We start from the raw sequence: 14,939 nt of genomic DNA on the forward strand, positions 1-14,939 counted from the left end.
TTCAGAGCTAGACGCAGGCGCACAGGCTGCATCTACTCCCTCACCCCTCCACAGACTCCCTTGTGCAGGACAGAGCCTGTCGACTGTGTGCAGAGACTCTCCACCTGTCCTCTCTGCTAACAAAGAGCTCCTGAAGGCCCTGGCACTTGTTCATGCTTGTACGTCCCCAGCGTAGATGTCTGGCCCTGTAATGACTCTCTGTGAAAGGTTTTATGAACTGCAGTGAATTGAAGGCAGCCCATGAACACAGCCAAACTGACTGCCCACATGTCATCAAATGCTGTGAATTACAGAAGGCCCTCGGAGCAGCAGAGGCTGGATGAGTTATGTCGTCTGTTCTGTTCTCCGTGGATTCTGGATATTTGAACATCTACAACTGGAAATTGTTTAGAGCTGTGAGACTAAAACAGATGCCTAAAGCAGTCTGTTAGCTCATTCTTTATTTTGTGGACCTGAAAAAAAAAACAAACACCCATATATATTTTGAATGAAAAGTGGAAGTGAAAGTTGCTCATTTGTGTCTGACTCTTTGCAACCCCATGGACTATACAGTCCATGGAATTCTCCAGGCCAGAATACTGGGGTGGGCAGCTGTTGCCTTCTCCAGGGGATCTTCCCAACCTAAGGATTGAACCCAGGTCTCCCACATTGCAGGCAGATTCGATTCTATTATATTTTGAATAGTAGTCCTTTATCAGATATTTCTTATACAAGTATTTTCTCCCAGTCTGTGGTTGGTCTCCTCATTATCTTGATGCTGTCTTTCACCGAACAGCTTTTAATTTTTAGGAAGTCCAGCATATCAATAAACTCTTTCATATTTAATCATATCATTGGTGTTGTTCCTAAAAAGGCATTGCCATACCCAAGGTCATCTAGGTTTTCTCCTATGTTTTCTTCTATAGGTTTATAGTTTTGCATTTAGATAATTTTGAGTTAATATTTGTAAAGAGTGTAAGGCCTAAGTATGTACATATGTATGTAAATGTTCAGTTGTTACAGCACCATTTATTGAAAAGACTATCTCTACTCCATTGTGCTGCCTTTTCCTTGTCAAAGTGCAGTTGACTATAATTATGTGGGTCTATTTCTGCAATCTTTATTCGTTTAAACATTTTTATTTTATATTGGAATATAATTGATTTACAATGCTGTGTTAGTTTCAGGTGTACAGAAAAGTGATTCAGTTAGACATATACATATACTCAGTATCCTTTTTCAAGTTCTTTTCCCATATAGGTTATTACAGAATATAGAGTTCTCTGTGCTAAACAGTAGGTCCTTATTGGTTATCCATTTTTATATAATAGTGTGTATATGTTAATCCCAATCTCCTAATTTATTTCTCCCCTCCCCACCTTTCCTCTTTGGTAACCATAAGTTTATTTTTAAGTCTGTGAGTCTGTTTCTGTTTTGTAAGTAAGTCCATTTTTTTAAAAAGTTAATTGAAGTTAATTTCAATCATTTTTTTAAATTCCACATATAAGTGATATGATATGGCACTTTCTGTTTCTGGCTTATTGTACTTTACTTAGTATAATTTCTAGGTCCATCCCTGTCATTGAAAATGGCATTGTTTCATTCTTTGTCATGTCTGAGTACAATTCTATTGTACACATATACATTTTCTTTATTCATTTATCTGTTGATGGACATTTAGGTTGCTTTCTATGTCTTGGCTATTGTAAATATTGCTGCAGTGAACACTGAGGTGCAGGTATCTTTTCAAATTATGGTTTTCTCCAAATACATTCCCAGGAGTGGAGTGGCATTGTTGGATCATGTGACAGCTCTATTTTTAGTTTTTTAAAGAACCTCCATCCTGTTCTCCATAGTGGGTGTACCAGTTTATATTCCCACCAACAGTGTAGGAGGGTTCCTTTTTCCCCACACCCCTCTCTAGCATTTATTGCTTGTAGACTTTTTGATGATGGCCATTCTGACTAGTGTGAGGTAATACATCATTATAGTTTTGGTTTATATTTCTCTAATAATTAGAGATATTGAGCACCTTTGCATGTGCTTTTGGCCATCTGTATGTCTTTTTGCTTTGTTTTTGATACTGAACTTGATGAGCTATTTGTATATTTTGGAGATTCATTCCTTGTTGGTCACATCACTTGTAAATATTTTCTCCCATTCTGTGGATTGTGTTTTTTGTTTTGTGTATAGTTTCCTTTGCTGTGCATAAGTTGTTAAGTTTAACTAGATTCCATTTGCTTATTTTTGTTTTTATTTTCATTACTATAGGAGATGGATCCAAAAAGATATTGCTGTAATTTATGTCAGAGTCTTCCGCCCATGTTCTTTCTCTGAGGTTGGTTTTTTTTTTTTTTTTCCTAATATTTATTTATTTGGCTACTCCAGGTCTTTTTATTTATTTATTTATTTATTTTTAATTGAAGGATAATTGCTTTACAATATTGTGTTAGTTTCTGACATATAGCAACATGATTCAGCCATAGGTACACATATGTCCCCTCCCTCTTGAACCTCCCTCTCACCTCCCACACTATCCCACCCTTCTAGGTTGTCACAGAGCCCCGGTTTGAGTTCCCGGAGTCACACAGCGACTTCCCCTTGGCTATCTGTTTCACATATGGCAGTGTGTATGTTTCCATGCTGCTCTCTCCATTCGTCCCACCGTCTGCTTCCTCCTGGTAACCCATGTTCACAAGTCTGTTCTGTATGTCTGCATCTCCACTGCTGCCCTGCAAATCGGTTCATCAGTACCATCTTTCTAGATTCTACATGTATACATTAATATATGATATTTGTTTTTCTCTTTCTGACTTACCTAACTCTGTATGATAGGCTCTAAGTTCATCTACCTCATCAGAACTGAGTCAGATGCGTTCCTCCTTATGGCTGAGTAATATTCCATTATATATACGTGCCACAGCTCTGTGCCAGGTGCATCTGGAATCTTCAGTCTTCACTACAGCATGCAGACTTAGTTGCAGCATGTGGAATCTAGTTCCCTGACCAGGATCAAACCTGGGGCCCTTTCATTGGAAGCACCGAATCTTAGCCACTGGGGAAGTCTTCTTCCCTCCTCTAAGAGTTTTATAGTGTCCAGTTATACATTTAGGTCTTTAATCCATTTTAAGTTTATTTTTCTCTATGGTGTTAGAGAATGTTCTAGTTTCATTCTTTTACATTAGCTGTCCGGTTTACCCAGACTATGTCTCTGTTGTGTATTCTTTCCTCCTTCATCGTAGATTAATTGACCATAGGCACATGGGTTTATTTCTGGGCTTTCTATTCTGTTCCATTGATCTATAATATAAGAAGTATAAGATATAGACAGAAAAGTACACAGTTCATAAGTGTACAAATTTTCACAAAGTGAAAACATTTATGAGACCTTGTTTTAGAAAAAAGATTCCTGTTTCTCAAGGGTGGTATTTTGGGCAGAACAATTTTTTTGTGAACTGTCATAGATAAACACAGCTGGACATTAGTTAAATTTGTGAAAACAGATTTATTCAGAAACTGACAGTAGAAGGAAAGCTGAGCACCAGTTCTGTTTGTGCAGAGGGAATGGAGGAGAAGGAAGGAGGCAGTGAGCAAGGAAAAACTACGAAAAACTGGACAAAGGCGTTAGTCCACTTGAAAGCCATCTAGATTTGCTAACTGGCTTATTGACTGAAGCTTATTAATTATTAATTGAAAGTTAGGCCCCTACCCTCCCACAAAGAGACAGGGGCCCTATCATCGGGTGTTGCTGAAGCAAACAGTAAATGATTCTGGCAGCTTTGGGTTTTTATCAGGCAGATACTTTAAGTTGCCCTTGAACTGTTGGAAACTGTTAGTATTAGTTCAAGACTTCATAGTCAAAATTGAGGCCTTGCATCAAGAAAAGGACTCAGGGATTTCTCTGGTGGTCCAGTAGCTAAGACTCCACATTCCCTATGCAGGAGGCTGGGTTCAATCCCTGGTGTTGGAACCAGATCCCGCATGCCGAAGCTAAGAAAGAGTTCATGTGCCACAGCTAAAGATAGTTCAGTTGCTCAGTCATATCTGACTCTTTGAATGCCCACGAACTGCAGCACTCCAGGCTTCCCTGTCCATCACCAACTCCCGGAGCTTACTCAAACTGATGTCCATCAAGTCAGTGATACCATTCAACCGTCTCATCCTGTCTTCCCCTTCTTCTGCCTTCAATCTTTCCCAGCATCAGGGTCTTTTCTAATGAGTCAGTTCACATCAGGTGGCCAAAGGAGCTTCAGCTTCAGCATCAGTCCTTCCAATGAATATTCAGGATTGATTTCCTTTAAGATGGACTGGTTGGATCTCTTTGCAGTTCAAGGGACTCTTCAAGAGTCTTCTCCAACACTGCAGTTCAAAAGCATCAGTTCTTCGGTGCTCAGCTTTCTTTATGGTCCAACTCTCACATCCATACATAACTACTGGAAAAACTATAGCTTTGACTAGATGGACTTTTGTTGGCAAAGTAGTGTCTCTGCTTTGTAATAGGCAGTCTAGGTTTGTCATAGCTTTTCTTTCAAGGAGCAAGTGTCTTTTAATTTCTTGACTGCAGTCACCATCTGCAGTGATTTTGGAGCCCAAAAAAATAAAGTCTGTCACTATTTTCATTGTTTCCCCATTTATTTGCCGTGAGGTGATGGGACCAGATGCCATGATCTTCATTTTTTGAATGTTGAGTTTTAAGCCAGCTAAAGATCCACTAAAGATCCCATATGCCAAAACAAAATTCAAAGATCCCATGTGTTGCAACTGAGACCCAGGGTAGTCAAATAAATAAAAAAGAAGGCACACAGCTGCTTTTAAAAATAGTAAATAAAGAAGAGGGCTCAGAGGAGGCTGGCTAGAGTTTGGTCAAAGAGAGAATCTTTGTCAGTACAACTCTCCCACAGATTGAGGACTTTAAAAATCATCCCCACCACCACATTATGCAAAAGTAATTAGGTGCGTTTCCAAATGCCCTATCCCACAAAAACCACACTAGGTAACATCTACTGTGCCTACCAGCTTTGAAATCCTACAGTAATGTCACTGGCTATTTTGTCTCCATTTGAAGATAGAGATAAAGAAACAGGCTGAAAAGACAGTACACAGAGTGCTGGACCGGGGGTTGGAAGCTGTAGGAGGTTATGACCTTCCTATGCAAATTTTCATATGAATGCACACTCCCTTGCCTGAATTACTTTGCACAGATTCCCAGGAAGACTAGGCAAGGAAGTGGGCCGGCTATGGAGTTAACCCTAATTAAAATATTGATTATGCCATTTAACTTTATTTCCATGAGCCACTTAGCTTCTCCTGGCCTTGCTGAGCTTTGCAAAGCCAGTCTTCGGTGGTTCCTGCTCAAGGTACACAGGCAGCCATACCCTCTAGAGCCGGTTCTCCAAGGCTCTGCCAGCTGCATGGCCCAGCAACTGGGAACCTGTACCAACCAGCATTCTCCAGTCTACTCCCTTTCCCCACACCTGCTCCTGACACTGGGTGTGGGTCTGAAGGACTAGAAGGAAAGGAACCCGGAGATGAAAGAAAGCAAGCAGACAACTTGGTTAAAAAACAACAAACTGCACAACTGCTATTCACGCCCTGCCAGGGCCTCCGTGCAAGAGGTACCCTGTCCAACTCCAGGAGAGAGGGCATTAAAATGGACTTGGCAGAGGAAAAAGTATCTAATGCAACTGAATATTCCCTAGGAAACACACTACTTTTATAGCTAGGTAAGGCTTAGAAGGTTTTGGACCAAGAAAAGATGTCATTAAAGTTCCCTGATACCCAGTAGGAAAGGATTTGGCTGAGCAAATTAGATAGCTAGTAAAGACAAACCCTTCTCTGTTTATACTGCGTTGGTTTGAGACCTCTCAAAGGACCAGTTATAGTTGTTAACTACCTCCTGGTGGTGTAAGGAAAGCCCAGACCTTCAGGACCCAGAGGTCTGGCCACCATCTTGGCTGGGGAGAAAATGTGGTACTCTTGTGGAATTTTTCCCCCCAAGGAAAAAAAAAGTTTTTCTCCATAGTTATCCACATGCCTAACCACAGGAGTCTGGACTTTCTCCTGTTGGTAAAGGGAGGTTTAAAGCATTTCACATGGGGGATAGATATGATTGAGTTTCAAAATATTCATCCTGGTTCCTAACACACCTTTTACTGTTTTAGAAAAAATTTTGTATTTTTTTCTTTTGAGATAACTGTAGATTCACATGCAATTCTGAAAAATAAGACAGAAAGGTCTTATGTACTTCTTTCTCAATTTCCGCTTGGTAACAGTCTTGCAAAACTGTACTACATTAATCACAACCAGGATACTGACAATTGATGCATTGAAAAAATAGAAAAGCTCCTTCACTGCAAGGATCTCTCATGTTGCCTTTTTAAAGCAACATCTACTTCCCTCTCACTTCTACCCCCTCCTTAACCTTTGGCAAACTCTAATCCGTTCTCCATTTCTCTACTTTCGTCATTTCAAGGATGTTATATAAATGGAATCATACAGACCTGTGCCTTAGGGAATTGCTGTTATCACTCTGCAAAATTCTCTGGAGAGTCATCCAGATTGTTGTGTGTATCAATAGTTTGTTCCTTTTTTGGCTGAGTAGTAATCCATGGTATGGATGTACCCAAGGTTTTTTTGTTTGTATATATATTTTTAACTAGTCACCCGTTTGAAGGACATTTGGACTATTATGAATATAGGTGGTATAAATATTCATGTACAGGCTTTTGTCTGAATATAAGTCCTATTTCTCTGAGCTAAATGCTCAAAATTGCAAATACTAGGTCATATGATAGTTGCATGTTTAGTTTTTTTAAATAACCTTGTATCCTTGGAATAAATCTCATTTGGTCATGGAGTATATTTCCTTTTACATATTGCTGAATTTTATTTGATATGTTTTAGAAGTTTTTGTATCCATTTTCCTAAGGGATATTGTGCTATAATTTCCGTAGTACTTTTGTCTAGTTTTGATATCAAGGTTGTTCAGTTCACTCAGTTGTGTCTGACTCTTTGCGACCCCATGAACTGCAGCATGCCAAGCTTCTGTATCCATCACCAACTCCCAGAGCTTACTCAAACTCATGTCCATTGAGTCGGTGATGCCATCCAACCATCTCGTCCTTTGTCGTCCCCTTCTCCTCCCACCTTCAATCTTTCGCAGCATCAGGGTCTTTTCCAATGAGTCGGCTCTTCGCATCAGGTGGCCGAAGTATTGGAGTTTCAGCTTCAACATCAGTCCTTCCAGTGAATATTCAGGACTGATTTCCTTTAGGATGGACTGGTTGGATCTCCTTGCAGTCCAAGGGACTCTCAAGAGTCTTCTCCAATGCCACAGTTCAGAAACATAAATTCTTCTGTGCTCAGGTTTCTTTATAGTCCAACTCTCACATCCATACAGGACTACTGGAAAAACCAGAGCTTTGACTAGATGGACCTTTGTTGGCAATGTAATGTCTCTGCTTTTTAATATGCTGTCTAGGTTGGTCAAGGTTGTACTACTATATAAAATGAATTCCCTTCTCTTCTATTTTCTGAAAAGGATTCTATAGAATTAGGGCTAATTCTTATTTAAACACTCAGTAGAACTCTCCAGTGAAACTATCTGGGCTTGGAGATTTTGCTTGGGAGAGTATTTAAATTATAAGTTAAATACTACCTTATAAAATTATAAAATACTACACTATAACTATTATCCTAACAGTAGTTCGTTAGTCATTCAGGTGCGTCTGACTCTTTGTAGCCCATCAGGCTGCTCTTCCATGGGATTTCCCAGGCAAGAATACTGGAGTGGGTAGCCATTCCCTTCTCCAGGGATCTTTATTCAAATTATGCTTTGGGTAAATTGTGTCAACTTTGTTGAAGTTTTCAAAGAGCCAGGCCTTTTTTAATTTATTTTCTCTCTCTCATTTTTAATTTTCAATCTCATTGATATATATTCTTTATTATTCCCTTTCTTCTGATGATTTGGGCTTCTTTTGCTCTTCTTTTTCTAGGTAGGCGCTTACATTATTGATTTGATACATTGACTCTTTCTTTAAGTATAGCAGCTCCTGATTTATAGGGAGTAGTTCTGTAAATTTCCCAGTCAGCACAACTTTATCTCTGTTCCAAAAATTTTGATATATTGTATTTCACTTTTGTTCACTTGAATGTATTTTTTTTAATTTTTTTTGAGGCTCATCTTTGGCCAATATATTATTTAGAAGTAGAAAAATATCAAAACAGAGGAAGCTAATATGAAATTCTAAACCGTCAAAGCAATTCCCTTGTATAAGACTTTCTCCATACAGGGTGTTGTTCCAGACATTCAGAAGAATGGTATGTATCTTGATTCCAAAGATAGATTTGCAGGTCCTGGCATGAAGGAATAGGTTGCCACCTCATGTAGGAGACATGCTTTGTGATGGTTGGTGCTGTAGTAAAGGATTCTTTGATTAAAAGTTAACAGAAACCCATCAGACTAATTTTGGGGAAAAAGGAAAATCAAAGAAAGAATTGGGGAGATTATTGGAAATTTTAAAGGAATTCCTGTAGACATCCCCCCAAACACTGAGAGTCATGGTAAGCTGGAAGCTGAGCCATCAAATTAAAGCAGCTCCTATTCTCAATTGTCTAACTAACAAAGAAACTCCTCTTTGCAGACAAGTTTTCTCTATTTCTCAGTGCATGAGGGAAAAGGTAGCTATCTGGTCCTCCTGAATCTGCCAGCCCAACTACTCAAGAAAGACTGACCAGAATTTCTGTACCACAGTTACACAGTTCTGGTACAAAAAATCTGATCTGGCCTACCTTGGGTAAGGATTTACCTGTCATCCCATCACTTGTAACAAGTACACAGGCACATGGACTTCTGTCTTCTGCTCAGTAAAAGTTTCTGAAGCAAGCTCTCTGAGAACAGGTTTTGTGAGAGAGTATAGGGATGGGATGAACATGAATGACAATGCTGACACAGTATGTGGGCCCTGCATCCACCTGTTGGATCATGAGGAGGTCCACTGGGAGGTGTGCATATTCTGGGATCCAAATTGGTTAAGTCCCAGCAACCACTGCCATTTTCTCTGGTAAACAAGGAACTCCATGATGCAGTAAGAAAAAACAGCCTGGAATTTCTTGCTAGAGACTTTGAAGATATGGGTCAGAAACTGTAGGACTTAGAGACTAAAATGATGGGAACTTGGTAAAGGATTGAGCACTCTTAGCAACTAGTACAGTGCATAGAACACAGCTGCTGCTGCTAAGTCGCTTCAGTTGTGTCCGACTCTGTGCCACCCCATAGATGGCAGCCCACCAGGCTCCCCTGTCCCTGGGATTCTCCAGGCAAGAACACTGGAGTGGGTTGCCATTTCCTTCTCCAATGCATGAAAGTGAAAAGTGAAAGTGAAGTCGCTCAGTCATGTCTGATCCTTAGCGACCCCATGGACTGCAGCCTTCCAGGCTCCTCCGTCCATGGGATTTTCCAGACAAGAGTACTGGAGTGGGGTGCCATTGCCTTCCAGGCTTCACTAAATGTGATTGAGTGAATAACAGAATCTTCATAACGACCTGAAAGAACATTGTCAAGAAGAGACTCATCCAGAAATGAGCTTCTAGTGAAATTTAAGTTTTTTAATTTCACAGAATACATATAAATGTATTTTTTACATGAGAACCTAACAGATAAAACTAATATCCTCTCTGACTACCACTTTGAATTACTGCCTCCTTTTTCACTCTCCAAGAATAGTTACTGGTATAAGTTAGATGTATATACCTTGCTAATATTTCCACAAACATGTGTACCCCACCAGAAATATGTAATATTGTATAGGTTTAAAAAAAATATATGAATGATATTAGTCTTACAAATTGCTCTTCAGTTTCCTTTTTTCATTAAAAAAGAAAAAAGTTTTTTTATTTTTTCTTGTTGACCTAGAAAGGGACCTAGCTCATTCCTTTCAGTGAATACATAGGATGCTTTGGTATGTATGTGCCACAATTTGCCCACCTCCTTACTGAAGGATACTTAGATTGTTTTCATTATTTTGTTATCATAAAAAATGCTGTAATAAACAGCCTTATGTTGTTTCTATATGCACACATGTAGAAAATGGCAAAAAAAAAAAAAGTCACAATCTCCACCTTCCTTGTATCCACACACTTTGCAATGTGATTTTGCAGCTCTTCCTAAAAGATAAAGTCCTTTTCTCCTCCACTTGAAACTAGGATGACCTTGGACTTAATTCAGCCAGTGGAAGGCATGTCAGTGTGCCAATTGTAAGCCTAGACCTCAAGAGGTCTTGAATGCTTCTGCTTTCTATCTCTTGGAGCTTTGTCCAAGCACCAGGTGAATGCACAAACCCAGACCAGCATGTTGGTGAAAGACAGACCACATGGAACAGAGTTGAGCTATGTCAGCCTAGAGCATCCTACACCAGCCAGCCCCCAGCTATCTCAGCACCAGACTGAGCCAGAGGAAATCAGAACCTGCCTAGCTGAGTCCAGTGCACGTTGCCAACCTGGAGACCTGTGAGCTAAATAAATACTTGCCCTAACAGTGAAAGTTATCTGATACAATGTGTGCAGATATTTCTTTAGAGTAGGTTTTTTTTTTCAAACTTTAGCTTGTATCAGTATCAGCTGGTGGGATTTTAAACTGATCTGAGTGGGACTTGAGCATTTGCATTTCTAACAAGTTCTCAGGCAATGCTAATAATTATAGGGCCATACTTGGGAAGTCACTGCTCTAGAATATATAACCTAAAAATGGTGTTGCTGGGTCATGAATTATAAGCATGATTAATAGCTAATAGATACTCCCAAGATGGAGCATATATCCATCCAAAGTGGATATATGCTCAGGGCGTCCCTGGTGGCTTACTGGTAAACAATCTGCCTGCCAATGCAGGGGACTCGGGTTCGATCCCTGGTCTGGGAAGATTCCCACATACCAAGGGACAACTAAGTCTGTGCACCACAACTACTGAGCCCATGTGACACAACTACTGAGCCCACACACTTAGAGCCCATGCTCCACAACCAGAGAAACCACTGCAATGAGAAGCCTGCACACTGCAACTGGAGAGTAGCCCTGCTCGCCGCAACTGAAGGGGGCCCACGTACAGCAACGAAGACCCAGCACAGCCATAGATAAATAAATAAATTTTTTTTAAAACACTTAAAAAAAAACAAAGTGTATCCTTATAGAAAATTTAAGGGGTAAAAGAAAAAGCCACTGAAACAAAACTTTTAAACCAGATAGTATCAGGAACAAATGTGAAAAACAAAGTATCAGTGTGAAGGAGGAAGTAACTCAGTAATTCTTGGGATTGGAAGATGGAACAGGAAGCTGATTAATAACAAAACTTATGACCAAAGCACAGAATATGAATGATGAAATGTTAAACCAAGAAAATAAATAGTATCTCATAATACTACTTATTAGAGTATGTGCTAGAGCAGGACTAGAAGCTGCTCTAGAAGAGTATTCCTTTTTCGAAGGAAGTGACGGGGGGAGAGAGAGAAGATCCTGAGTGGTCATTCTGCAGCCTCATCCCTCACCTCACTTTCCTTAGTTCTCCATGCCAGTTTCCACGGTTGTCTTTTACTTCCTTTCATGAAACGTCCTCTCTCCCACCACAGGGCCTTCGCACTTACTGATTCCTGTGCATGGAACACTTCCTCTTTCTTTCTGCCCGTATTCAACCAAGTTAATTTCTATTTAACTTTAACGTTTTAGATCTAATTTCACTTAATCGGGAAAGCCACATCTCCCAGACTAGATGAAATTTCACCCTTATAAACTTTCAACACACTGCATTTCTCCTACACAGCACTTAATGTAGCTGGGATTTTACCTTTATTTTTGTGTTTATATGACTGATGACTGCCTTACCCTCCAGCCTGTGAGTTTCAGGAGGGCTGAGACTGTGTCTCTTCTCATCACCATTGTAATCTCAGTATCAACTTTGGCAAAGAGCAGATACCCATAAATATGTGTTGCATGAGTAAAATAGGGCTTGCAAAAAGCTTTTAGTGAACCTGAGGTCAAGAGTACAATGAGAAACATTCAGAAGAGGGGAAAAAAGAGGAGGAAACAGAAGCATTATCTTCAGGATACCACACAATAGTGGGTCACAGAATAGCAATGATGAGCTCCCATTTGTTTGAACAGCCACATCAAAAGAGTACTGGCTAGTGGACCTCTGATCCCCTGGAGAGAAGTTTCCATTGGTGTACTAGTGGATTCTAAGGTCGAGCCTTTTTCAGTATTTTTGAATTAGAAAGTTTGCCTATACCGTGTTTGCAGATAACATGAGAGCCAAAAGGTTTATTTTGCCATAATTTAGATGAAAAATAATACCCAGAACTACAAAGTCAAAACCAATAAAATAAAGGTCAATAAAGATACATATTAAGTCAATCTTGCAAGTACCTGATTATGGAAGAGAAGCTGGGTTTGACTACCTGGATTATATAAAGACTTGATTGCTGACAACAAATTCATAATGAACAAATGCTGTGAGATAACTGGTAAGAATGTCCAGAGAATGGGAACTGATGGTCTCACTTTACTGGTAGATTCTTGAGTACTATATCCAGTTCTTAGAGCCAGTTTGAGGCCTGGAAACCTTGAGATAGGAAGAATAGCATCTGGAGACAATTAGCCTGCAAAAATAAACACTAGAGGAAAAACAAAAATTGACCTCGGATAGAGACAGCTCACCAAATGTGTACCTCCAGCTCAGGAAGAGATACTCTTTCTGAAGCTCTCATGATTTTTTATTTTTATGATTTCTGATAAGTTCTTTTTCATCTTATGTTCTTGTTTCACTTCTTATTTCATAATTCCTTGTTTGTTTGTGAATATTATAATTCATTTCTCTGAGAATTCTTTGAAAAGAACTTTTGTTTTCTATTAATCCATGTTTAACCAGTGAATGGCTTCTTTTCTTTCTTTCAATTTAAGTATCTTTACTTGGCTGTGTCAGGTCTTAGTTGCAGCATGCAGGAGCTTCCCTTGTAGCATCGGGCTTCCCTCTAGTTTCGGCGTGTGGGCTCAGTAGTTGCGGTCAGTGGGTTAGTTGCCCCACAGCATGTGGGATCTTAGTTCCCTGCTGCTGCTGCTGCTGCTAAGTCACGTCAGTCGTGTCCAACTCTGTGCAACCCCATAGACGGTAGCCCACCAGGCTCCTGTCCCTGGGATTCTCCAGGCAAGAACACTGGAGTGGGTTGCCATTTCCTTCTCCAGTGCATGAAAGTGAAAACTGAAAATGAAGTCGCTCAGTCGTGTCCGACTCTTCACAACCCCCTGCACTGCAGCCTACCAGGCTCCTTCATCCATGGGATTTCCCAGGCAAGAGTACTGGAGTGGGTTGCCATTGCCTTCTCCTTAGTTCCCTGACTAGGGATCAAACCTATGTCTCCTGCATTGGAAGGCAAATTCTTATCCACTGGACCACCAAAGAGGTCTCCCCTTTTTTCTCTTTTCCTGTAGATTATTTTAATGCTTTCATTTGCCTGAGCTGATTTCACTCCTTAATCACTGATTTTGGTGCCAGTCTTTCTTAAAAATATTTTCCTTATGTGTTTCAGAAATTTGGTTTGCAGGTTTACTTTTAGTGGAAAAATTTCCTTCTTCTTTTGCCGTCCTCTCCTTTTCCTGTCATCCCACTCCTTTTCCGTCTCCTGGTTTACTTTTCTTCTATTTGGTTTTTTCTGCTCCCAATCCAGAGACAGCTGAACTATTGGAGCTCTAGGCTCCTGGCTCACAGTGATAGTAAAAATCCTGCCACCATGTCTGCCAGCTGCTTGATTAAGTTGCCTTCTGCTGCTGCTGCTGCTAAGTCGCGTCAGTCGTGTCCAACTCTGTGCGACCCCATAGACGGCAGCCCAACAGGCTCCTCTGTCCCTGGGATTCTCCAGGGAAGAACACTGGAGTGGGTTGCCATTTCCTTCTCCAATGCATAAAAGTAAAAAGTGAAAGTGAAGTCACTCAGTCGTGTCCGACTCTTAAGGACCCCATGCCCTTGATTTCCATGGAGAACATCTATTCTTCATTACCTTCACAGAAGCCATACTTTGAGTGGCCTCTCCCTACTTCTAAAACGGTAGAAGTCCATGAGGATCTTGGCTTTTGCTCTCTATATGGCTCTGTGCTTCTGATTCAAGGAGAGGTGAAGAGTGCATAACATATATAGTATAGTTTTTAAAAGAATGATAAAATGAGAATTTATTGTAACCACTATTGTCTGTCTTTTACATTCTTTATACTTTTCTCTCTCACTGAGATGTGCTTGGAGTAGTGGAGTCCCCTATAACAGGAACCTCCAATACCATGGTGCCAGAGTACACCCTGTCCACTCTAACAGCAGGTGGTGCTCCAGGGTCCTCAGTGAATTTCACTGCAAAAACCTTTGGGTCCTAGGATAACCTGGTCTCTTCAGGGTTGTAGGCTTTATAAACAGCCCATCACTGTATAATTATTTAGCTCCAGGATCTTCTGACTAGATGTGGTTACCATTATTGCCTTTTCCTTAAAATTAAATAATAGCTCTAGATGTTTGGGCTTCCTTGGTGGCTCAGATGGTGAAGAATCTGCCTGCAATGCAGGAGACCCAGGTTTGATCCCTGGGTCAGGAAGCTCCATGGAGAAGGAAATGGCAACCCACTCCAGTATTCTTAACTGGAGAATTCCATGGACAAAGGAGCCTACCAGGCTGCAGTTCATGGGGTCACAGAGTCAGACATGACTGAGCGACTAACAGTTTCACTTTTTCAAGATGTTCACAACTTTTTCTCTTAACAATAGCTTGTCAAGTCTGTGAATTCTCTCTACAAATTCCACGTGTAAGGAAAGACGGGCTCATTTGATACATTGTGTAGGCTGCCCCAGTGCTAAGGTTTACAAGCCTTCAGAAATCCTTGGGAAATATATAAATATATTTATTATTTAAATAATTTGATTTAATACATAATATTAA

General features: G+C 40.3%; 1 protein-coding gene across 1 annotated transcript in view; it reads left to right on the forward strand.

Moving 5' to 3' along the window:
• Positions 1-8,910: 8,910 nt before the first annotated feature.
• The window catches only part of LOC104983990 (serine beta-lactamase-like protein LACTB, mitochondrial), a 25,037-nt gene continuing 19,008 nt past the window's right edge, over positions 8,911-14,939 (forward strand). Inside the window, exon 1 of the mRNA XM_010833561.1 lies at positions 8,911-8,982. Within this exon, the coding sequence (XP_010831863.1) occupies positions 8,911-8,982 (72 nt within the window). The remainder of the gene's footprint in view (positions 8,983-14,939) is intronic.

Source organism: Bison bison, unplaced genomic scaffold (assembly GCF_000754665.1).
Source record: "Bison bison bison isolate TAMUID 2011002044 unplaced genomic scaffold, Bison_UMD1.0 scf7180017845312, whole genome shotgun sequence".
Lineage (NCBI taxonomy): Eukaryota > Metazoa > Chordata > Mammalia > Artiodactyla > Bovidae > Bison > Bison bison.